This window comes from Oryza sativa, chromosome 5 (assembly GCF_034140825.1).
Source record: "Oryza sativa Japonica Group chromosome 5, ASM3414082v1".
Classification (NCBI taxonomy): Eukaryota; Viridiplantae; Streptophyta; class Magnoliopsida; order Poales; family Poaceae; genus Oryza; species Oryza sativa.
This window is the reverse complement of record NC_089039.1, coordinates 6,280,878-6,304,788: the sequence shown is the minus strand read 5'-3', so window position 1 is coordinate 6,304,788 and position 23,911 is coordinate 6,280,878. Positions and strand designations below refer to the sequence as shown.

General features: G+C 39.6%; 2 protein-coding genes and 1 long non-coding RNA gene across 4 annotated transcripts; 2 read left to right on the top strand and 1 right to left on the bottom strand.

The window, feature by feature from the left end:
- The first annotated feature begins 421 nt into the window (after nucleotides 1-421).
- Nucleotides 422-10,140, top strand: LOC4338058 (casein kinase 1-like protein HD16). The gene is made up of 17 exons (XM_015784342.3): nucleotides 422-729; nucleotides 2,534-2,668; nucleotides 2,756-2,829; nucleotides 2,985-3,054; nucleotides 5,334-5,389; nucleotides 5,477-5,548; nucleotides 5,645-5,739; nucleotides 5,809-5,875; nucleotides 5,974-6,103; nucleotides 6,192-6,410; nucleotides 6,633-6,775; nucleotides 6,844-7,018; nucleotides 7,198-7,288; nucleotides 8,353-8,510; nucleotides 8,682-8,870; nucleotides 8,945-9,005; nucleotides 9,757-10,140. Exons 1-16 carry the CDS (start codon nucleotides 640-642, stop codon nucleotides 9,002-9,004), a joined length of 1,824 nt encoding a protein of 607 aa, XP_015639828.1. The 5' UTR covers nucleotides 422-639; the 3' UTR covers nucleotide 9,005; nucleotides 9,757-10,140.
- LOC9266092 (cytochrome P450 90D2) lies at nucleotides 9,832-15,197 on the bottom strand. Of its 2 annotated transcripts, none has more exons than XM_015784343.3 (7): nucleotides 14,773-15,197; nucleotides 14,324-14,666; nucleotides 13,479-13,628; nucleotides 13,096-13,362; nucleotides 11,726-11,815; nucleotides 10,843-11,200; nucleotides 9,832-10,225 (listed from the first exon to the last, which is right to left on the bottom strand). In XM_015784343.3, exons 1-7 carry the CDS (start codon nucleotides 15,195-15,197, stop codon nucleotides 10,095-10,097), a joined length of 1,764 nt encoding a protein of 587 aa, XP_015639829.3. In that variant the 3' UTR covers nucleotides 9,832-10,094. The 2 variants fall into 2 exon arrangements, with proteins under 2 accessions (XP_015639829.3, XP_015639830.3); XM_015784344.3 differs by having other exon boundaries at nucleotides 10,866-11,200.
- Nucleotides 14,500-15,739, top strand: LOC107281113 (uncharacterized). The gene is made up of 3 exons (XR_001546117.3): nucleotides 14,500-14,641; nucleotides 14,709-15,220; nucleotides 15,336-15,739. It is a non-coding gene; the product is annotated as an uncharacterized lncRNA (long non-coding RNA).
- The last annotated feature ends 8,172 nt before the right edge of the window (nucleotides 15,740-23,911 follow it).

Here is a 23,911-nt window from a genome sequence, read left to right as displayed (position 1 = left end):
GTCTTCTTATGTGCTTGTTCTTCTCAAGTATATCCTTTCTTTAACTTTATTAGGTTGAACTTTTGCTTTTGGTTTATCCAAAAACATTATAATTGATAACTATAGCTTTTTTTTTCTAAGTAAAGGCTGGATGTATCCAATTTCTAAGAACTCTATCATCACGAGATCAATTTCTCAGAACTTCCACGAAAACCAAAAACGCCGTCCCACGCGGACGAGATGCCCGACGGTTCACGAAAGCGCAAATACTTACGTTGATACGTCTTCCCCACTGAAAGGCGTAAAATGAAATTTCCCGTAACCGACGAGCCGGAGGAATCGATCACACGAGCAGAGTCCAGAATTTTCCATCGCTTCTCCTCTCCTCTCCTTTCTGCTTTTCTCTCGCCTTTTATTTCTTCTTCTTCTTCCCTTCTCCGTCGCCGACCACCTCGCCTCCGCCTCGCCGCCGCCGCCGCCTCCGCTCCAAACCCTAGACCAATCCACCCCCACGCCGGGTGGAGGCCCTCGTAGAAGCGGCGGCATCCACGCACACACCACGCCGGCGAGCCCCGGCTCTCGACGCGGCGGTTCCCGGTGACGGAGATTCCGAGCCGCGTTCGTGGGACTGGAGAGCGGGGGGGGGGGGGGGAAGTGGTAATGGACGACGTCGACAGCGTCGTCGGGAGCGGGGACAAGGCCGGCGAGGCGCCGGGCGACGACGGGAGCTCCACGCCGCTCCCCGAGACGGTGAGGATCGATCTCCTCTCCTCCCTTTGTTGCCTTTGCCACGAGTAGTGTGGGTTCGAAATTGGGCACTGCGTTTAGGGTTTGGGCACCCGCGATTGGACTCGCAATTCGTGCTTGGGGGGAAGCGATGAGGGTGTGAGGCCGCTTGGCCGTAGTGCATAGGGGTTGGGGCCTTGGGGGGTGAATTTGCATGCTAGAAGCGCGAGGATGGATGAAAATTGGTGTTAGGTATGGGATAGTGTGGATAATCACCTGTGGAACAGTAGGATTCGAGAGGTTATTTGGTGTTATGGATGAGTTATGAGTATGAAATGTTGTGCGCAGATTTCATGCTCTTGTCTTGTGGTGTTGGGGATTAGAAAAAAAATTGTGTTTCCTTATCTGACAAATAGGCGCACGAGTTCGAATGTTTTAATGTAGTAGTTACTTATGCAAAAAGGGCTACATTACTGTGTTTTGCAATATTCTGAAAGGAGGTGTTTATATGTAGTGACTAGTGAATAGATTAGGTTGGTTGAGATATGTTGTGCAAGTATTTATTATTTTAGGGCGGCAAGCGCTTTTCTTATAGACGAGCAACATGAAACCTTATATAGTTCTTGTTCTGGTTCTGGTTTGCCATTTGCAATGTGCGTGCCACTTTTTGTGCAAAATAGCATGCATTTATATTATTTACTTCTTTAGTATTTGTACTTCCACCCTTTCAACTAGGTGTCTAATCAAAGCATCTCTCGAGTATGTATGATCTGATGATTGATGTTTTAATGGGTTTGATCTAGTGGCCTCGATTGAAAGTGGCATACTGAACAACAGTCAAAGAAGTGTATGGTTTTCATATTTTATAGTACCATGCTGTTTAACATTTCAGATTGAAATTTGAATAACATGACTGTTTGAGCTACCAAGTATAGCGAAAAGTTGTTCAGCTATACTATAAACATGTATAGATTAAAATATACATATGAGGATGACATATGGGGTCTGGACCTGCATATCAGTGACGCAGCAATGTTGTTTTCTAACTTGTGTGATCTTTTTGTTGATACTTAGGACACCCCCAAGTTCCCTATGTTGTGTGTTTCATGATCTTGTCTAAAGTATAGTAGTACATAGAATGGTTAAATTCCATGTGGATGTGTGATGAAAGGGGAGAACATTTAGTTGACCTGTTATATATAATGGAATTGAGAGAATTGGGTGAGTTGCACCTTGGGCTTGTTCCATCCACACAATATTACTGTATACTGCATAGCAATGATTAAGTAATATAATAGGATGTCCACATTAGGCCTCCCATTTTAATCTACAGAAAGCTGCTAATGTATACAGCAATTCTATTAGGTAATAGCCCAGTCACTGAAGTTTGATGTTAGTTTTCATAGATGAGTATGTTTACCTGCTGCTCAAGATAACTATATATTTCAAATCTTTTGCATTTGATGCCCCTATTAATTGCTAGCACTTAGCTGTTTGTCTCCCTTTTCTTGTTTGCATTTTATATAGTGATTAAGTTCTGTGGCATAATATACATTGGAGGCCTAATTTTTATCATTACAAAAAAACACAAGCTGACCTTTTTCTTTCATACAAAATTCCAAACCATTCTCATTTTGCATATAGCCATGTACACTTATAGATGCCTATACTCAATTCTCTTGTAGGTACATGCATCTCGTTTCAGTTACTGCAGTTATAGGACTATCTGACTTCAAAACAGCGGAATAGGATAGCCTGGGTACCTTAAATGGTGTGTTGGGTGATTTTCTGAGGGTGACCCAAATTCTTTTTTGATTTATTTGAACAGGTCCAAGTTGCCAATTCACCTACTTACAAACTTGATAGAAAGCTGGGAAAGGGAGGATTTGGGCAAGTATATGTTGGTCGGCGTATTTCCTCTCCTGGTGTTACCGACAGGACACCTGGAGCAAATGCTTTGGAGGTCAGCTCTTCTAATCCGGATGTCTTTTTCATTTCCATATTTAAAATATCATAGTTGCATTTATATTCACGCTTTTCTTTATACCAGGTGGCAATAAAATTTGAACATCGAACCAGCAAAGGCTGCAATTATGGAGCTCCCTATGAGTGGCAAGTTTACAAGTAAGTGACATTTTGTCCATTTTTTCTGGCATGATCAACTGTTTTTTTATTCAGCACAACCTTTGTCCGCCTTGCTATTCTGTACACATTTTGATGGCAGCTGGCATTCTAGAATGCATACTAACATTTTCTTTCTGTAAACATCCATTTGGCAGCACTCTAAGCGGCATTCATGGTGTACCAAGAGTACATTATAAAGGGAGGCAGGGGGATTACTATATCATGGTAACGGAGCATATACTCTTGGCCCCACTTTATGTGTTATATACTCCCTCCATCCCAAATTGATCATCATATATGTTTATGCACCAAGACCAAGGATAATTTAAATCACATCAATCAAGACACCATGCACACATTCTCCCACAATGCATGCATCGATTAAAAGACCATGCCAATTACACCCTAGCATGCACACACTATCCCATGCTGCATTAATTGTATTCCGATGAAACCGGTGTCCATGCGGTTATATGATGATCAGTTTGAGAAATTTCAGATTCCACTATATGATGATCAATTTGGGTAGGAGGGAGTAGTAAATAGCAGTGTATACTGTGTAGAAGTCATTTGGAGGGAGGGATAGCACTAGCTCACTCAATCATTAAAACTGGCAAGGGCAATCTGGCATTAGTAACATTAGCAGGTAATGTCCAATAATATGAAAAAACATTAATGGCAGTTATTATCAGTTAAAAGTTTGAGACCATTGATGAAAGGTGCTCTGCATATGATGTAAGCATACGATAAACAAAGTTCTGCTGCTTAGTAGAAGTAATCATACAGCAGAATAGTTTTATGTACTTAGAAGAATTATCTTTTATTTGGTTGTTCGAGTGATTACTGCTGCAACATTGAATCTTTACTTTGAATCAATTCAAAACATCATCAACAAATTGTCAAATTTTTCCACAATCTTGTTGCTGGTGACCGACACAAAATGGAGTTGTAGCTTGCAATGGACAATTCATATGTAGGATGGAATTGGAGAGGGTGCAAACTGAGATGACAACTCCCGCATCCTTCCCCCATGTTTCTTTATTAGTCGCAATCAGATAGTACCGGATAACCATTTCTCTATCCCGTATCCACTCTGCATTCTGTCAGTCAGTTGGTCGGACAGACTATGTTTGCATCCTTTAATCCTTACATGAGACCATGGACAATATGGGTACATTCAGCGTGAGCATGGGTAGACTGATAACTAAGATTGTAAGATGTCAAAACGATAGCAATTAATGTTGGTAATCTTAAGTGAAATCAGATAGGTTTATCACAACACTTGCATTCGGATGTATGTCAGTGGATAGCCCTAATCATATATCAACATATCATATCCTAAATTTTCTCTGATTCCAAATTGGATATGGATAATGCCAAATTACCATTTCTCCATTCTATCTGCTCCACAATTCCTGGGCAGGCAGAGGCAAGAAATACCTGCTCCTTTTACACCCTGATGTATGATGGAAAATCTCGTTATCTAACATATTTTTCTTCACTCAATCATCTGTAAACGCCAAACATCACAAATATCCTTTCAGTTCTCTGGAATTCCCATGTGTCTATCAAACATTAGTTAGTGATAAATTGATGGTCTAATAACATTGCAACCAGTGCCTTTGTGCACAGAGACAATAGATAAATTTAGATTGAGCAGTAGATTGCGCACAATCTTAAAATTATGTTCTGAATTCCTATTGTGGATGAACTACAGAAGGTATGTTGGAGCTCAAGGACAGCATCAGCAACTTCTTTTTGCATGACAGAAGAAGGTGCAAGGCATTAGGAACTTTAGTTCTAGTCGGCTAGGGAAATCCATTTTAGGCAAGTCTAGTTAAGTTTTCGGTTAACAAGCCGTCCTTGTCTTCGATGGCAAGATATATTAGCACTCTGTATATGGAGTCCTATGTATTATTTCGCGAAGCAAGAAACCACTACCTTCTCAATTCGCTATTTCCAGTGTCCAGTCTGTTTCTCTATTCTTTTGACCATATGCTCGATGCTGCAACGATACCTTTCCAATGTTGTGTAGTTTGTCTTCGTGCCTCACATCCAATAGCCTTTGAAGAAAGATCCTGCTAAGGCTGCACTAAATCTGCCAACAAAAGAAATAAAATTGTTCATGTATTTTATAGAAACTAGGGAAAACTTCTTTTTTACTTCCCCTCAAAGTTTTGATATGAGATGTGGAGTAAAAATGTTTTCCTATAATCTTGTAAAATATGTATTCTCAGATCATTACACTTTTAAGATAGAACTTTGTTTATAGTGTGTGTCAGACCATTCATTTAGAAAGGCACTCTTAACTATACTTTGCCAAAGTAGGCATGAAAGCCTGACTCTGTGGATCTTCAACTTTTAGTAATCGCAAGCCAAGATATTTCTGTTTTCCTTTATCACATTGATTCATAATTAATCATGAACAGAGCAAAATTAAATGGATTGGTTCTTCATTACCTAGAAAACATGAAGTTCTCTGATGCAAACCAACTTATATGCAGATTATGGACATGTTGGGTCCAAGCCTGTGGGATGTTTGGAATAATAATTCCCACTCGTAAGTTTTCTAGTTGTTCGTCAATATATTCTTGAATGTTCATGTTTAATTAGCTCAGTTAATATGATATTTTTCTTTCTATTACAGAATGTCTGTTGAAATGGTTGCTTGTATTGCTATAGAAGCAATCTCCATATTGGAGAAGATGCATTCGAAAGGGTATTTGTTTTTTTCTCTGATCCTCTCTTGGCAGTGAAGCCTAATAGTTTTTTGCATGTTGCATTTTGAAATATAGCTAACTCTTATTTATGTTAGGTATGTTCATGGTGATGTAAAACCTGAGAATTTTTTGCTTGGAACCCCAGGAACCCTGGAAGAGAAAAAACTTTTTCTTGTTGACCTTGGATTAGGTACTTCTGTTTCATTTCACAAGAACCTCATTATACTGTTTTTGTACTCAATATTTATTCTCATCACAGCTACTAGGTGGAAAGACACTGGTTCGGGGGAGCATGTTGAGTATGATCAGAGGCCTGATATCTTTAGGTTTGTGAGGGAGATACTTTATTGAAAACTAAGTCCTAAAGCCCTCGATTTTCTTGTGTTACTAATAAACTGACTTGTCATACTGATTACCTGAAAAGGGGAACTGTTCGCTATGCTAGTGTGCATGCTCACTTAGGAAGAACTGGAAGCAGAAGAGATGATCTTGAATCCCTTGCCTATACACTTGTTTTTCTTTTACGGGGTCGCCTTCCTTGGCAAGGATACCAGGTGAAGTTTGTTTGCAGTGCGAATCTTTTTTTATCTGTTCGTTTTGCAACCTTTTGTCCTTAGTTACCTTTGTGTTGATATATTTTAGGGAGAGAATAAAGGTTTCCTTGTTTGCAAGAAAAAAATGGCGACCTCTCCAGAATCTTTGTGCTGCTTCTGTCCACAACCTTTCCGGCAATTTATTGAGTATGTAGTGAACTTAAAGTTTGATGAAGAACCAAACTATGCAAAGTGCATTTCTCTTTTTGATGGCATTGTTGGTCCAAACCCAGACATAAGGCCAATCAACACTGATGGTGCTCAGAAGGTACTGCATTGCTTACCAACTTTCTTGTTTCTCATAATTCACAGGTGTTAATAGGCTTGTAGCTGTGTCCGAATTCTAAAAGTCATGTAAATGCTAAATTTTAGATTGGTCCTAGACATTGCTTTTGTGGCAAGAGCTTTGGGGAGAACATTATTTGTATAATAATATTTCGTTTGTGTTGATGTTAGCTAATAGACTAAGTGTTTGTTGAACTTCTGCCAGCTTATATATCAGGTTGGTCAAAAAAGAGGTCGCCTAACGATGGACGAAGATGATGATGAGCAGCCAAAAAAGAAGATTAGAATGGGCATGCCTGCAACTCAATGGATTAGTGTTTATAATGCCAGACGGCCTATGAAGCAAAGGTGTGAACTGTTGCATCGACCACTATAGTTGGAAAGAGAATTTCAATCTGACCACACTTCTTCTGCAGGTATCACTACAATGTTGCAGATGGTCGGTTAGCACAGCATATTACAAAAGGAAATGAAGATGGGTTGTTTATTAGTTCAGTGGCTTCTTGTTCAAATCTGTGGGCTTTAATAATGGATGCTGGCACTGGATTTACTTCTCAAGTATATGAGCTTTCTCAACATTTTCTTCACAAGGTGAGTAATTAAAATTATTATAGTAGTACTCTTTGTTTCCTGCATGCTCCTATCCTTCTCATCCATCGGTGGCTATCAATATTACAGCTTACACTCTCAATAATAGCTAAGTGTGATTTACATGGTTTCACACTGCTATGTTCCAATTGTTTTGATATGCTCGCCTATGATGCTCTTAGGAATGGATAATGGATCAGTGGGAGAGAAACTTCTATATCACTTCATTAGCAGGTGCAAACAATGGCAGTTCTCTGGTGGTCATGTCAAGAGGTATATCATTGATTCCTGCTCTCAATAATAAGACATGCACTCTTGCATGCCAAGTACCAGGATTCCTATCATTTTATGTCCTGGCTTTGTGGTTCTGTGGTTTCTCAGTAATCTTGGAGCTTTTCCTATATTGTATGGCATTATCTATTTTCTAACATCAATAGGACATTGACAGATGTTAGTGGGACTCTTTTGTTTCAAGTATGTTGTGTGGTTTATTAGACTAGATTAATCTTGCCTGGACATGCAAATTTCAAGGATATTTTAGCAGCACGTTGCAAGCATAAAAATTGAGGCTCTGGAAACTGAATATATTTTAGAAAAATATCCTATGCACACAAGCCTTCTTGTGTAAACACCGTGCACACCAACTAACAAACTTCACCAAAAATTTTTACAAAAAGTTGTACATGTACTTTGAGTTTTACAAAAATTCGTTCTATATATGGAGCAACAAAAAAGAAAAAATTCTTGCCGATTTATTCCCTTAAAACTGTCAGAAACTGTATCTTTTTTGTTACAGCTAAAATATAATGAATTTGAGATTAAGATTATGGCCTGTTTAGTTTGCGAAAAGAAAATTTTTGGGTGTCACATCGGATGTTTAACCGGATGTCGGAAGGAGTTTTCGGACACGAATGAAAAAATTAATTTCATAACTCGCCTGGAAACCGCGAGACGAATCTTTTGAGCCTAATTAATCCGTCATTAGCACATGTGGGTTACTGTAGCACTTATGGTTAATCATGGACTAATTAGGCTCAAAAGATTTGTCCTGCGATTTCCCCCCTAACTGTGCAATTAGTTTTTTTTAATCTATATTTAATGCTCCATGCATGTGTCCAAAGATTTGATGTGATGTTTTTGGGAAAAAAATTTGGGGAACTAAACCAGGCCTTTACACATAAGTGTAATGCTATTCGAAGTACATATACATTTTTTTCTAGATTTTTTGGTGAAATTTATTAGTTGGTGTGTACATGGAAAGTTTGTGTGCACAGGATACGTTCCCCTGTTGTTATTACACTAGCATGTCCTTATAGATTGTAACTGATTTTGAGCAGGGACGCAATATGCCCAACAATCCTACAAAGTAAGCGACTCATTTCCCTTCAAGTGGATAAACAAGAAGTGGAAGGAGGGTTTCTATGTCACTGCTATGGCCACTGCAGGAAGCCGGTGGGCAGTGGTCATGTCCCGGAATGCTGGCTTTACAGATCAGGTATTTCTGTCTTTCTAATCAGGCCTTTTACTAACCTAAAACATGTATACACATGTATGTGCTTTCCCTTTCTGAATCTTCAATAGGATAGCTTAGGTTCAACAGTGATATGATATACAATAGGGGTAGAAATTCAGTTCCTTCGGTTGACAACACAATTTTCTTTTGTAGGTTGTGGAGCTTGACTTCCTGTATCCAAGTGAGGGAATACATCGGCGTTGGGACAATGGTTTTCGCATAACTGCAACAGCAGCTACATGGGACCAGGCGGCATTTATCTTGAGCATTCCCAGAAGAAAGCCTGCTGATGAAACACAGGAAACCCTGAGGACATCTGCTTTCCCCAGCCAGCATGTGAAGGTAATTTGATTTTCTGTCTAAATTCTACTGAACAGCCATACTTGTGCAACTATAATGATTTAATATATCTGCAGGAGAAATGGTCGAAGAATCTTTACCTAGCTTCCATTTGCTATGGAAGAACGGTGTCATGAGGTCCACATTCTGTTTGGCTGCTTCTTTGTAGAGTTTATTCATATCAACCGCTGGAGATATGATTTAGAATGCGAATTTTGAAGGGCAATGATATTTTTAATTGCTTACCTATAGTTAACTGAATTGATAGATGGCCAAGCCTCCTGCGTGTGTTCTGTATAGGTGCCCCAGCCTGGAAGTTGCATAATGTATACTGTGCTGTCCTGTTGTTGTACCCCCTTGTCCATAGATTGCTAAAGTCGCCATGTTGTAAGTTAGCGAGTTGTACCATGTTTAGAAGTCGTGCATATAGTTTAAATTTATATTTAACCTGGAGGTAGGCGACAAAATTGTACAAAGCTAACTCGAGTCTGCGGTCCTGTTATTTCTCTGTTTTGGCTTTTTCGTGTTTGTGAACCCCCTATAGTGCTTAGAGTTTGGAGTTCTTTTTTTCTTTTTGAGCTCCAAAGTTCGGAGTTCTCATCTGTAAATTAAATCTGCAATGCATGCATCTAGTGACTGGTGAATCTATTATCATTCACTCTTGCAGTCCATCACTTATGTGTAATTCTGTTTGGTTAATTTCAGATTGCATGAAGCTAAGCACAGTACATTTCGTCACTAGTTATTCATCTCCAAATTCCTATGCAATTCTGTTCTATTCTACTCATTTATATCTGATTCTGCGATCCTGTTGATTTGGTGCTAATCTGATATGTACCTGCTTTCCCAGCCCCTCTAATATTTCTGATCTTGGTAGCTTTGTGTTCAGTCACTGTATCACCAATGGATGAACGGCGGCAAGGACATCAGAGGAAACTTCACAAATCACATCAAGTTAGCCACATGCTCGAAATACTCGAAGAAAGCACTGATTCAGCAAGTATTTACACATGTTTGTTGATCTACATGCTGTTGCTTTTAGCCTTTCAACTCTTTCACCAAACTGGTGGGAAACTTCGAACAGAGACTGGTCGACTTTACATAGCCACACAAAGGGGTGAAGAAAAACAGAGAAAAAGAAACAGGATTTACTGAACTGTAGCTTCTGGTTTCCTTTTATCTAAACTGTCATTTGTTCTCTCTTTGTTGTACATACACGTGTATAGTTCACTCTCCTCTCACCTTCAAATGATCTGGACTGATTTGCATGTTATGTCTTGGGCGTGACCTTGATGGGCATTCCTCGTTTGAGCCGCACTGTTGGGAAGTTGACGACGACGTCCCCCTGTGCCACCCACCTACAACAGAGATCCATCCATTCAAGCAACAGTAAGCACCAGTTCATTCCCTATGCATATATTTTTTAACATATCTTATAAAGACACTATGATATATGTAGAAACCGGGGTTTAGTGTTGTGGATCTCTCTTTTTGTTTAAAAAAAAAATCGAGGGGAAGGGGACTGATAAAACTGGCATTTCGAAAGTTCGAGACCCCAAATATTAAAATTTGGACATATTTTGCTAAATTTAAAAACCAATTCTTTATGGTCAAATGAATATCTTATCTAGCAGGACCAACAGTCCCAAACTTCCAAAATTTCAGAAATTTCATTATGCAATATGCATTTCTAAGACTACGTCAATGTCCAAAACGGTGGAGAATTACTAGCAGTGTGATGCTGGAGTAGTGGGTGCATGACTTTGACCATAATGGTATTCACAAATATTATGTATACGCACTTACTCTTTCAAGAGGAATATAGTGAGGCTAAGAATTTTTTGGTCTCTATTTTTGAATAAGTGTTAGTGTGCGTGCTCGCACACGCGTGTGGTGTGTCTTCCGTGTAATAAAAAAAAATCTATCCAAAACAACGTGTTAACGTGATCAAATTGAAGCGAGAATGCATACGTACTTAGGTAGGTATAGTTGACATACGTGAAATTAGTGACGAGGTGGTGGAGAAAGATGGAGGTCTGGAGCCTGGCCAAGTCTAGCCCCGGGCATAGCCTTTGCCCGCCCCCAAAGGGAGTGAAGCCGCTACCACTGTTGGCAGTCGCGGCCGCCATGTCCCTCTCTTTCCATCTCCATGGGTTGAAGGCATAGGGGTCGTCGTAGATGTTGGCGTCTAGGTGGACAGAACGGAAGTAAACGAGGACACACCACCCCTTGGGGATCACCACGTCACCCTGCCCCTTCACCTCCACATCCCTTACTGCCTTCCTCATTATCCCGCTGATGATGTTGCCTATCCGTAGGGTCTCCGTGATTACCTGCACACAAAATATACATAGTTCATAACTTCGCAATTATGCATGATGGACGACAAGTAAAAATGCATTCTGTTTTAAGAATGCATTCATATTGGCATATATATGTATATATGACGGAGTTTGGTTGTATATATACTCTAGAAGATTATACCCATGTCCTAAAATAAATTAATTCATGGAGTTTAAATTTTGTTTCAAATAAATCAAATTATACGTGGCTTACATCTCTTCAATACTTCTTATCTATCAACCCATCAATACTACTATACTATTAATCTATTAATGTAAGGCTTCTTTTAAACTAAAATATTAGGTATTTTAGTTTCTCTCTCTCTCCTTTGTTCCGCTTTGCCAAGCTAGAAGTTTGTTTGCTTTTTTTACAGAGGGATTATGCATTAGCTTAAGGAATCAGGACTTGGTCTGGACATGTCAGTCCATATGTGGATTCTAGACACACATGTCAGACACATACGGTAGGGTGAATCTTGGAATATCCAACATATGTAATATGTTTTGATTAATTACATGCTGCGTGAACGTCAGTGACATGTAGTCTGTCCACTCTAGGGTTTCGCCCACGTCTGATTTCTGCCTCTTCAGCTCCATGTTCTCCTCCTGCATTAAGTACAAAGATGAGTACATCTTCCTTGTTCTACTCATTTTCTTTAGGACAGTAAAATCTTCAAAAAAATATCTACAGGTTAAAAATCAATGGACATATTCCATTTATTGCTAGCACATTAATTTCTAGTAATGTACTGCTCCCTCAGTTGATAATACTTGTCTTTTTTGCACAAGGCTGATGTCAAAATTTAAAATTTTTTTAGTGTGAATAATTTGTAAAATATTTATCTTATAAATATGATATATATATATATATATATTAGTATTAAAAATACTTTAATAAAATCATATATTTATTGAAGATTTTATAAATATTATAATAGAAAATAGTGCTCAAAGTTATTTTTTAAAGACCGTGTTTTTTTCAAAATGACAAGTGTTATTAATCCGGATATAGTACTTTCTCTGTTTTTAAATAAATGTATTACTATTTCAACTTCAACTAATAATTGCTCCTAAACTAAAGGATATAGACTAAAATAAATGAAAGTTTTATGCTTATATTTAGGATGCATATAAACTTTAATAAAAACACAATTTTAGTATTTGGAATTTTTTTGCCAAAAAAAAGAGTAGCCAAAAGCTTGAAAAATAAATAATGTCCAGTTTCGGTTATTTGAAAACAAGGGGAGTATTTCCTTTTGTAAACCTTATCGTACATTCAACTTGGAATATAATTAAGACTTTCTTATGACTTGATGATGTGCATGGGTCAACAGAATAGTGCTTGTGTTTTTAGGTAGGAGTCTACATCAAATGCCCTGGTGCTGCCGGCATATCAGAATTTGTTATCTAATTAAGGTTGCACGCCAGAGAGCTAGGCAACAAACAGTCAGTTGGGCCTCCTGGACATTGATATCATATCACAGCTTGTCAAATTGACAAATAGCACTACTATACTAATCATGCACGCACTAGATGGTTCAAGTCATGATCATGCAAGAGATCGATTGACAATGATATCTACATGATTATATGTTTATATTTGCATTTCATAATACAAAAAAATTTCAGGAAGGGGATCAGCTTAAGAATTTTTGAACCAAAAAATTAAAAGTGAATAGATTTTCACTGAACTTGAGCAACCTTTTGCTAAATTCAAACAAATTTGAAACTTTTTTTTTGCCGGAGGCACTTCCCACAAGGAAATTCTTGAAATTTTGAACCGGAATTTCAAACCCGGATCCCATCCCTGGCACCTCTCTTCTCAAACACCCGAATTTAGTTACAATTAAAAGTAGAAATCATTTTAGAGCATATATATACCGTACCTCTAGTTGCTGCAAAGCCAATGGGCATTCGCTGAGGTACTTGATGGCAAGTGTGATGAGCACTGGCACGGAGTCCTCTGCGGGGATCATGAAGTCGATCATATTGTCGGATATCAGCTCGTCGGTGAGGCTGAGCTCGTCGCTCCCGTTGCTCATCAGCACATCGATCAAGTCGCGCGAAACAGCGCAGAGATCCTTGCCTTCAAAGATCCTCCTCCTTTTCTCTTGAATGATATTTTGTATCAAACTTGTCATCCTCTTCTTAGCCTAGATGTATATATACAAAAAAAAAAGAAACATAAATTGAGAGGTTGTCATGTGGGTATTATTGTTCAGAAATTTGGAGCAACTCGCATGCCGAATTGACTAATATATGTGTTTACCTTGAGGGATCTGTAGAGCTGAGTCCCTGGAAGCTTGATGGGCAGGGAGATCAGGCCGGCAATGAATATGTGGAACTGCTGCCTGAGGTAATTCATTTCCTGACCTTGCTCTAACCCTATCAGTGCCCTCACTAAGATTTCAAAAACAATCTATGAAGCGATGGAACAAAAAAAAAATGATTAAGTTAGCCAGTCAACATCAGAACAAATAAATTAAAGAACAAGGAGTTCTATAATTCCACATTCGACGGAAAAATGCCAATTAAGTGTACAGTATAAGCATGGCATTATTTTTTGACTTTTTGAATCGAAGTCAATAAGATGTGCCACGTACGTAGACAATAAAATTTATTACTATATATAAAAACAAAAAAAAGATAATATAGAGAATACATATTTCCCACATACAATCATCTTACACACTAGAAATTTTATAAGAAAATTAATATAGTTTGCATTATTGTACGCAATATTATCGAGATATTTTTTTTGCATAAAGGGATATATTTCTAGCTAGGCTAAGACTTTTTCATCAAGTTAGGAGCTCGGTCCATATGTTGTAGAATCCTATATATACTGGGATATCTAGTACTTCCGTAGATATTACTAATAATGAACTAGGTAAACCATAAACATGATAACTAGGCTCTGATCCCCATTTCTATAGGGGTTGAAGTTTCTCTAGGAAGAAATTCCTATGAATTTCACTATTAGTTGAAGAAAAAAGACACTTATAAACGGACAAACGATCCACTCCAATGCAAGCTACTCCTCATATTCTCTTGGGTTAGCCTAGCTTAGCTATAGCTAGGTAGGTAGCAGCGCGTGTCATGCCACGTACGTACCAACTTGGCCTCGTCCTGGACGCGCACGGCCGCGCCGGCGCCGGTGGCGGCGGTGGCGCGCCACGCGTCCATGGCGGCGGCGAGGCGGCTGCGCATGTCGGCGGTGACCCGGGCCTTGAGCTCCGGCGACTTGAAGAAGGCGCCGGCGAGGCCGTGCACCCGGCGCTGGAGGGCGCCGCCGAGCACCAGGATGGACGACTCCCCCATCAGCTCCATCAGCGACCTCGGGTACCACGGCACGAACGCCGACGCGTCGCTCTGCAGCACCGCGCGGCTCGCCTCGGCGTCCGCGCTCACCACCGCCGGCGACCCCCACAGGTGCGACCTGAACACCTTCCCGTACCTACGGAATCAATCAATCAACAAGAACAAGAGAAATTTTCAGCACCACAGACGCAGCTACTACGTACGCGCGCTGCCGGTGCCATGGCGGCGGCGGTGGTGCTCACCGGCGGCAGCGCTTCTCGACGAAGGACTCGGGGCGGGAGGAGTAGGCGGCGGAGATGAACTGCAGCGTCTCGCCGACGAGCGGCCAGCCGAGAGACCCGGCGGGGGGACGTGCCTTGCAGGCGGCCGCCGTCGACCGCGCGGCGAGCCGCAGGACGATGGCGGTGACGAGCAGCGCCGCCGCGACGGTGGCGGCGTACAACGGCCAAGAGACGCCGCCGCCGGCAGCGAGTGGTTGCATGGCCGCCGGCGTTGCTAGCTGTGTGACTGTGAGGATCGAGTATTCCAGCTTTTGGAAGAGAAGATGTGCGTCTATATATATCGAGTGCATATATATGAATGTGTATCTATAGATACAAAACCTATATATATATTTAATTACTTCGATATATATAGATGTAGTCAACCAATAGTGAACAAAGAACATGAAGGCAAGAAATAGAGTGACGTGTAAGTCCCATATCCAATACTTTATACTCTGAAATTGGAACCTGTTTTGTTTGTTGCCTAAAGCAATCCTATTAAAATTTGGGAAGCCAATGAATTATACATATTTTGGATGTAGCTAGGTGGCCGGCGACAGCACATATTTCTGGAATAGCGATGAAGACGATGTTCTAAATTAGTGTTGCAACCTTCTTGAAGGCGTCGCGTTGGAAGTTCCATCTTAATTGGTGAGGCATCCTTATGGCGGTATCATAACCGGTTGGATTTCATCGCAATGGTGGCGGCATGATATGGACAAACGACTGATTTACCACTTAGTTACTCTTGGATGATACATTCCGCTTTGGTTCAACATTAATCATTGGAGATGCTGGGAGTGGAATTTGATCGACAATATAATCAGACTATGATTTCGAAGATTCTACCTTCTTGTTTAAGTAACACAAGGAGTACATGCAACTAGTAAGTCGCTGATAGAAACAGCTACAATGGAAATTTATGATGGTATACTAATTATTTTAATTCGCAGCTGTTCATCCTACAGTCTCTATAATAATTGGTCGTAACTTCTTTAAAGCAAAAGCCCAAATGAATTCCATTATGAAAAAAATGTTAACTCTTAAAACTCCGACTCTTTAATGCCAACCCAAGGTTTGATATGGCTTCAAAGCAAATATTATCTCCATTTCTTTTACGTTGTCAAATTTTGATAACTCCAATTCATGCATTATCAAAATTTGATTGTAGTGTTGTTTTGCTAACAACAAATAGGCCCTTTAGTCTCTCACACGGCTTTTTCAATTATGTTTCTCTTTCTTTTTGGAGAAATTAGTTTAGCCCCATGTTGATAGTGTGATGATTGTTGGGTAGTTAGCTATCATGTAGTTGTTTTTGGGTCCTATCTAGCTAGCAAGAGAGGGAGAGATTATGTTTCTCATGTGTTATGATGGACTTAGCTAGGCCAATTATCACCCGTATGTATATATTAGTTAATGACCCACTTTAGTTTTTTTTAAAATAATTTATAAGTATAATGTTTATAACTTATATTATGTATTTAATTACTTCATTTACTTAATATAGATTAGGTGGACAGATACCCATGAAGAAACGTTAAAATAGATTGGGTGCGTTTGTGTGTCGTATGTTGTCTTCGTTGAAATAGATTGTGTAATATTTGAAATATTTGTAGGTTGTGCGTTTATGTTGTCTTCATTTACTTAAAATAGATTGTGTCGTTTGTTTGTGTAATATTTGATTATGTTGCCTCCCATACATCTGTTAGCATTTCCTTCCCTACAATTCCTTGCCTAAATATTACATGCACGCGGATGTTTTTTAATAAAATTTTAGTGGGGCTAGGAATTTGTCACTGGTCCATATCCCTTCGAGTATATGTTTGCTCATATTCACTTGTGGTGTGGGTGCGTATACACCTTTCTCGTAATAATAAAAATAAATTAAGTAACTAACACCAGTGAAAAGATTATGAAATGCAAAGGATGTTAGTTGATATTATTGACTAATTATATTTTAAGCGGGTGTGCATGATGGTCTTGCATATATTATTACTACATCGATCAGTTTCAAAATATAGCAACCTATGATTAGAACACATCATAATACTACGAATCTGGACATTATATTAGTACTAGTATGCATTATATCTTGTCCTAAGTTGCTATATTTTAGGATAGAGTAAGCACCAACTACTAATTAATTTTGTGTCAAACTTAAGTATAATAGAAATTTTCACAAGATTCCAGGTCCAAGACTTTAGATGCATGCATGGAAGGGGATGTATCCAGACAGCACGTGAGAAAGCACTCCTAGGCAGCGATGCGCCAAAAAAAGGGCATATGCACATTGCAGCCTCATATGCAAACAAATGCAAATACTCTGTATAATATTGTACAAATGGGCATGCAATCCCAGAAAATGATAAAGGGGGGCAGGATATCTACAATAGCCCACAGCTAGTGGCACACAGAAATAGATTCCCCCTTCGTGTGAGGTCCTTTGGTCCTGTGTGCTAAGTAAAACTTTTTTTGAAGTTTGATCAAGCATATAAAAGAACACAGTTATTAATTTACAATACTAAATTAATTTCATTAAATTCTCAGTTAAACATGCTTTTATAATATATGTTTGGTGTTAAAAAATATTAATTGCTATGCTTTTCCTATAAAGTTAGTTAACCTTGACTTAGATATACATTATACGATCCTAACTTAATTCGATGGTTTCGTTTTTCGTGCAATAAGGAGGAAAAATATTTATTTTCCAAGGAAATAAATATTTTATCTAATTTGTTATATAGGTCTACATTACAAATATTTTCTGCTCAGTACCATTGCAGTGAACTAAATGGGTTGTAAAATACCATGGCACAAAAGTCAAGCTGCTAGATTTTATTAGAAAGAATTTGAACTGTAAAGTATGAGTACCATTTTCGTCAATTTTTCCCTTCCAAGGCAACGAAAACTACATCACCAAGCCACAAACCAACTAGGACACCCCCCCCCTCTCTTCTTTCTCTACTTGTTGGTTTGTAGTGATAGCTATAGGGATTTCAAATTAAAATCATTATTAATTTTTTGAAGACTCCAAACAACGTATATTTAGTTCTTTTATTCTAAGTGTATATCAGGTCGAGCTCTATTTCATTACTGAAGTTTCAACTTATACTCCCTTAATCCATATAGATGGTGAACATCGGTAAGGTGCTATAGATAAGAGGAGTGTGCCTAGAGAGAAAACCGGGTGGCACGCAAAGCCTAACTAAAATAAGTAAAAGAGGTAGTCTAAGGAGAAATCCAAAGGGGAAAAAAGCTGGCCTAATGTGAAAATACAAAATAAATAGAACCTTATTAAGAAGAGGCGGTCTAAGGTGAAATTCACTCAATGTTTTATTGATTCTATTTTGGCCTACTATTTAAATTGGTTGAATTGTTGTTTTCAGACAGTACCCTCTTTTTAAAAAGCCAAAACAACATACAGAGTCTTACTCCCTCCGTCCTAAAAAAAAATCAATCTAGGAGGGGATATGACCCCTCCTCGTCCAGATTCGTTGTACTAATAGGAGGGGTGACATTCCTTTCTACGTTGGATTTTTTTATGGAGGGAGTACACTAGAACAATAGCTAAAGAACACATAGCTGGGGATACCAGCTTTACCGTTTTTAGCTCCAACCTTCCACACAGGCAGCCAAAGATCAGATGAGCTAACATACCCTCATAGCCGAAAACCTTGGAACAAATGGACCAGCGAAAAACAAAGACACACCACTATCAAATTTCTAGACACACCAAACACCACAATCCAATTTCTAGATCGTCGGGTAGCATATCCACATGGCGAAGCTGAATCATATTATCCATCAACCTTTTATATTGTGCATTGTCGAATAGGCTGCCTGAAGAGCCCTTAGCGCTGCATCAAATTAACAATTTGTAAGCAACCTAAAAAAACCATTCTTAGTTAGCCACAACCCCAGTAAAAGCTCGCAATTAGAACCAGTCCTACTCTCACCCTCAACTTTTGCTTAATCATCTTGACACGACTACCTAAAAGTACACTAGCCCATTTTATAAACCTATGACATCTATAAGGCTGCATTTGAAGGAGCGTTTTGGACTCATCTATTCGGTAACACACAAAACGAGTTAATTGGGTATTAATTATTTCAAACTTGAAAATTAAGTTAATATGATTTTCTTAAAGAAACTTTTATACATAAGTATGAAACACAATATTTAGTAGTTCGAAAGATGTGCTCACAAAGAATAAGGAAGTAGCCGATCGGAATAGACGTTTAGAACTCATGCTCCAGTCAAACCTAACATGGGGCGGTTAAAAAAAATACATGATTCCTATCCTCAACTTGCTGGCACATTATACATCTTCATGTTCCTCCTTTCTGGTTCGTCTTGATTAACTAGAAGGCCAGCCGGGTGAAGTGAGCATAGCTCAACTGGTTAGGTTTCTTGTGGTGGAACCAGCCCACCTGGGTTCAAATCCTAGATTTGACACGGGTGCTCGCATTTACGGCTAATTATTCTTTCAGTGGTAGGTGACGTACCCATCGACAGCGAGGCGCCTGTGGTGACTTCGTCAATCTCAAGATATGTCGGCCCAGTCTTCCGGAGGTGCTCATAGAGGTGCTCATAGGGGTAGGGTGTACGTGTGTGCGTTCATAGGGGTGAGTATGCGCATGTTGTGAGCGTCTGCGTTTGTACTGTGTTTCTCAAAAAAAAAAAAACTAGAAGGCCGGCCGGATCCTGTCTCTCTCTGTGTTAGTTGAATTTTCAACATCATGCTCAATTTGTCTTAATAAATTCAGGAAAACAAATTATTTATTACATATCAAAGTATAGAGTAGATTTCACATCGTATAGAATAGAATCGTAGCAAATGTAAAACAAAAAAAAAAGGATCGTACTGTAGCATACTATATAACAGAGAAAGCAACGGTAGTGTTTGCTTTCGTGGAACTTAATTTCTCTCTGTAAAAAAATGCAATAACAGCAGTTTTGGATGGAAAAACATAACACCATTTATTTAAGTAAAAAGGTAGAGATACTCTGCCTTTATAACCATTATATGAATGGTAAGTTCTTTTTTTAATTAACGTAAACAGGTAGAGAGACTCTCGTCAGTGTCATTCCCAATGGCATTTTTCCTTTGTAACGCTATTTTGCAACTTCAGAGTTCTTTGTGATAGCTTCATTAAATTTGCTCATCTAATATCTACAGGCATTGTATTTTATTTTCATTCTGAATTTTAGATTTTCGTTGGCATATATGCTTTCCAAGCTCCTAAATAGTACATTTCGCGTAAAAGATTTCTATATACATTTTTTTCTTTGTAATATTTTTATAAAACTCATATTCAAATTTATAATAGTTAATTCAGTCGTTTATGTCCTCGAATAACTATAGAGAAACTCATGAACCTAACGATTTCGGGTATCTGAGATGGGACCTCGGTGGTGGGGATGCAAAGGAAGTTGAAGATTCCTTTCCTTCTCACTTCTCACTCTCAAACAAGAAAAACAAAATCCATCTTGTCTCTTGCCAGTCAAAATCCTCAGAGGCTGAGTTTAGCTCCAAAATTTTTCTTCAAATTTTCAACTTTTTCATCACATCAAAACTTTCCTACACACATAAACTTCCAATTTTTCCATCACATCGTTCCAATTTCAACCAAACTTCTAATTTTGACGTGAACTAAACACACCAGTAAGGTTTCAGTTCGAGTGTCAACAAATGGAAAAACTAATCCTTCCGTCATATAATATACTAGCAAATTCAAACTAGTATCAAATTAAAAAACATAACTGGACACTAAATACGAAAAGAAATATTATAGTACTACGAATCTAGATAGATAAGTTTAACTGTCCACGTCCAAATTTGTAGTGGATGTTTCCCCTTATTTTTATATTGTGATACTAAGGGCCCCTTTGAAATGGAGGATTAGCAAAGGAATTTTGGAGGATTCATTTTCCTAAGGATTTTTTCCTATAGAGCCATTTGATTCATTGGAAGAGGATAGGAAAACTTCCATAGGATTGCATTCCTATGATCAATTCCATAGGAAAATAAGCAAGAGGTTAGACCTCTTGTGAAACTTTCCTTTGTTGAGTGTATCCTGTGGTATAATCAAAGGGCTATTCTCTCCATTTCCTGTGTTTTCAATTCCTGTAGGATTAGAAAAATATACAATTTCAATTCCTACGTTTTTCATATTCCTGTGTTTTTTCTATTCTGCGTTTTGAAGGGAAGGGTGTTTGGATCCTCTAGTCCTAGGACTAAAAATTTTAGTCCCTGTTTGTCTGGATGTAGGGACTAAAAAAATCATTAATTGTACTGTACAAAGACCATATTACCCCTAACCATGCAATCGGCAAGGACAGGAATCGGAACACACATTTGCTGATCAGATCACATATTTGCACTGCATCAGTGATCGGCAATGACAGGAATCAGCTTGCAAACAGGTTTGAAACATCACGCTAGAACATGAACAAAATTGATAGATCGAAGCAGTCCCAAAATACAAATTACAAGTTCCTCAAATTACTGCAAGTGCTTATTAATACAAATTACATGTTCCACAAGACCAATAAACCAGAAATTACATTTGTTTCAAACTCCACAAACCATCGGCAACCCAGTCCCAAAATTGATTCATCACATAACTGTCCAAATAGTCCCCATGGCCTATGACACCTCCATCGCTGGAAGCTGAGCCGGGGGAACGAATCCCCGCATCCCCCTGGCGGATCCCGCGCCAATGGTCAAGGACCTGGCGCGGCCTCGTCCTCCTCTTCCTCCACGACTTATGTCGCGTCTCACCCCTAGGAAAGGAGGGCGCGACAGGGCGCCGGTGGATCTACTGCCAGGGCGAATCGGAGGTAAGTCATGGCCATCCGATTGCAGGATTTGGTGGTAGGAGGCAAAGTCGGGGAAGGCGTCGGCCTGGGAGTTCAGATCTAGGCCCCTGGATCCACTCCCCCGAAAGTGGAAGCCGACGCCAGATCCGGCGTGGCCTGACAGCCTGCGAGAAGCCGTAGTCGAAGGTGATGTGTGTGTGACGGGGACAAGATATCCACCGGCTCTTCCTCGTTGCCTGCCATGGCTGATGGCTGTTGCCCGACTAGCGGTGGCTTGCGCGGGCAGCGGCGGCTTGCACTACGCCGCTGGGGCTTGCGCGGGGCAGTGGTGGCTCTTGTGCGAAGCTGGTGCGGTGGCTTGCGCAGGGTAGCGGCGCGGCGGCGGCGGTGCGGGGTCGAGAGGAGGAAAGGAGGGAGATGAGAAAAGGATAGGGCTATGTGGAGGCAGCGGGACAAGAGGTGGAAAGAAAACATTTTAGTCCCTGCAAGCTCCTCCCACAAGGACTAATGAACTAATGTACTTTTAGTCCCTTTTAGTCAAGCTCCTCCCACGAGGACTAATGAACTAATGTACTTTTAATCCCTTTTATTTCTTTTAGTCACCCTTGTTTGGGACTTTAGGGACTAAAAGGGGCTAAAGTGGAGGGACTAATCATTAGTCCCTCCAACCAAACAGACCCTAATGCTCCCTCCGTCCCAAAATATAAGAACCTAGATAGGAGCGGATAGGAGCAGATTCATAGTATTAGGAAACGTCCCATCCGCTCCTATCTAGGTTCTTGTATTTTGAGACGGAGGGAGCACTCTTTTTTTTTAGAATTACACAGTACAACGTAGACACTTACAATGCACGCGCACTCACTCCTATGAACGCACGCACGCAAACCCTACCCCTATGAGCATCTTCGAAGACTGGCCTGGCAAATCCTTAAGATTGACGAAGTCACCACAGACGCCTCGCTTCGACGGGTACGTCGCCTACCACTGAAAGCACAATGCCATTAAATCCTAGAAAATTCGCTTCCATAGAGAGTCGAACCAACGACCTTAAATGTTACTGAGACTCTCGTAACCACTAGGCTACATGTGCTACTCCTAATTTTCTTGGAGTCGAGTGTCGACACGTCAGAGAGCAGATAAACACATGTGTAGCCGCTGATGGCATAATTGATAGCATCACCACACAGCACTTTGGAGTAAATTAAAATTAGTGAGCTAGTAATTAATAGTATATCCACAGTGCTGGCTGTAAGCAATGATGTGACCAGAGAGTACCCAAACCAAAAGCCCATGCCATTAAAGTGGTTCAACGAGTTTCTAAATTAATCACTCTGTTTAGAGGTGGCAGAGAGTATGATTACACAATGCCCTGATGCTGAGGTTCTTCTCCTCTTTTCATATATCTTAATTTGCATGGTTCTGTTCAAAACTTTGCATCAAAGATATCATTATACAGAGTGGTCAAACCAACGCCAAAAGTTTGTTAGGTCCAAAGGAGCTTTGTTTTTTTTAACTAATTTAGTATGTGGCGCCAAGTGATGAAATCATTAGTCCCCATGCACTTCCCTTAAACAAAAACAAATAATTTTGGGGAAACCATTAGCTAGCATTTGATGCTTGATGCTAGGATTCCTTAGTAGTGGGGTAGGGGGTTACTTAGTAAAGAAGCTTATAGTAACTAATCTATACCAGAATAAATATGTTACGTTCTTGAGGAAAAGATTAGGACATCATGAGCTTGCACTGATAACGGACATTAATATTGTCCATAGCAACCCTCACGATGTATTAGTATGGGGGAAGTAGGATTAAAATCCTACAAATTCCCTACTTTTACAAATCAAAGGGTCTAAGGATAGCGAACTCCACGAAAAATTTTGAGTTAAAAGCCTTCCCCTTTCATCATTTTACTTGTTTTAGAAGAAAGAGTTTGGATAAAATGTGTGTGTCTCGGGGAGAAGGCCTTATAGTGGCTATGTTTCATAGGCGGCTGGCTTATGATGTTGCTTGTGAAAATCCATTATCGTAGGTGACGTCCTCAATCTGCCATCTACGATAATGAATCTCTGCAGGCAGTCGGCCACTGGACCCCGACCGAGTAGTAAAAAGACTCTCGTGGCTGTTTTTTTAAGTAGTGCATAGTCTATTTGTTAATAACGTAGATATATAGGTCCGAGCTAGCATATAAACAAACACATTACAACTGTAGTATATATGGTTTATTTCATATTGTACATGAAGTAAGAACATAAGCGTGAAATGAGTTCTATGTGTACGTAGACCTGCTCCACGTCA

Excerpts from the sequence above, each read along its gene's own strand:
- LOC4338058 (XM_015784342.3), top strand. The coding sequence starts at position 640 with ATGGACGACGTCGACAGCGTCGTCGGGAGCGGGGACAAGGCCGGCGAG. Across the intron at positions 5,549-5,644 it reads GAGAAGATGCATTCGAAAGG|GTATGTTCATGGTGATGTAA; the intron begins GTATTTGTTTTT and ends TATTTATGTTAG. Across the intron at positions 8,871-8,944 it reads TCCCCAGCCAGCATGTGAAG|GAGAAATGGTCGAAGAATCT; the intron begins GTAATTTGATTT and ends ATATATCTGCAG.
- LOC9266092 (XM_015784343.3), bottom strand. The coding sequence starts at position 15,197 with ATGTTCTTTGTTCACTATTGGTTGACTACATCTATATATATCGAAGTA. Across the intron at positions 11,816-13,095 it reads TGGCTTTGCAGCAACTAGAG|GAGGAGAACATGGAGCTGAA; the intron begins GTACGGTATATA and ends TACTTAATGCAG. Across the intron at positions 10,226-10,842 it reads TGTCAACTATACCTACCTAA|GTGGGTGGCACAGGGGGACG; the intron begins GTACGTATGCAT and ends TCTCTGTTGTAG.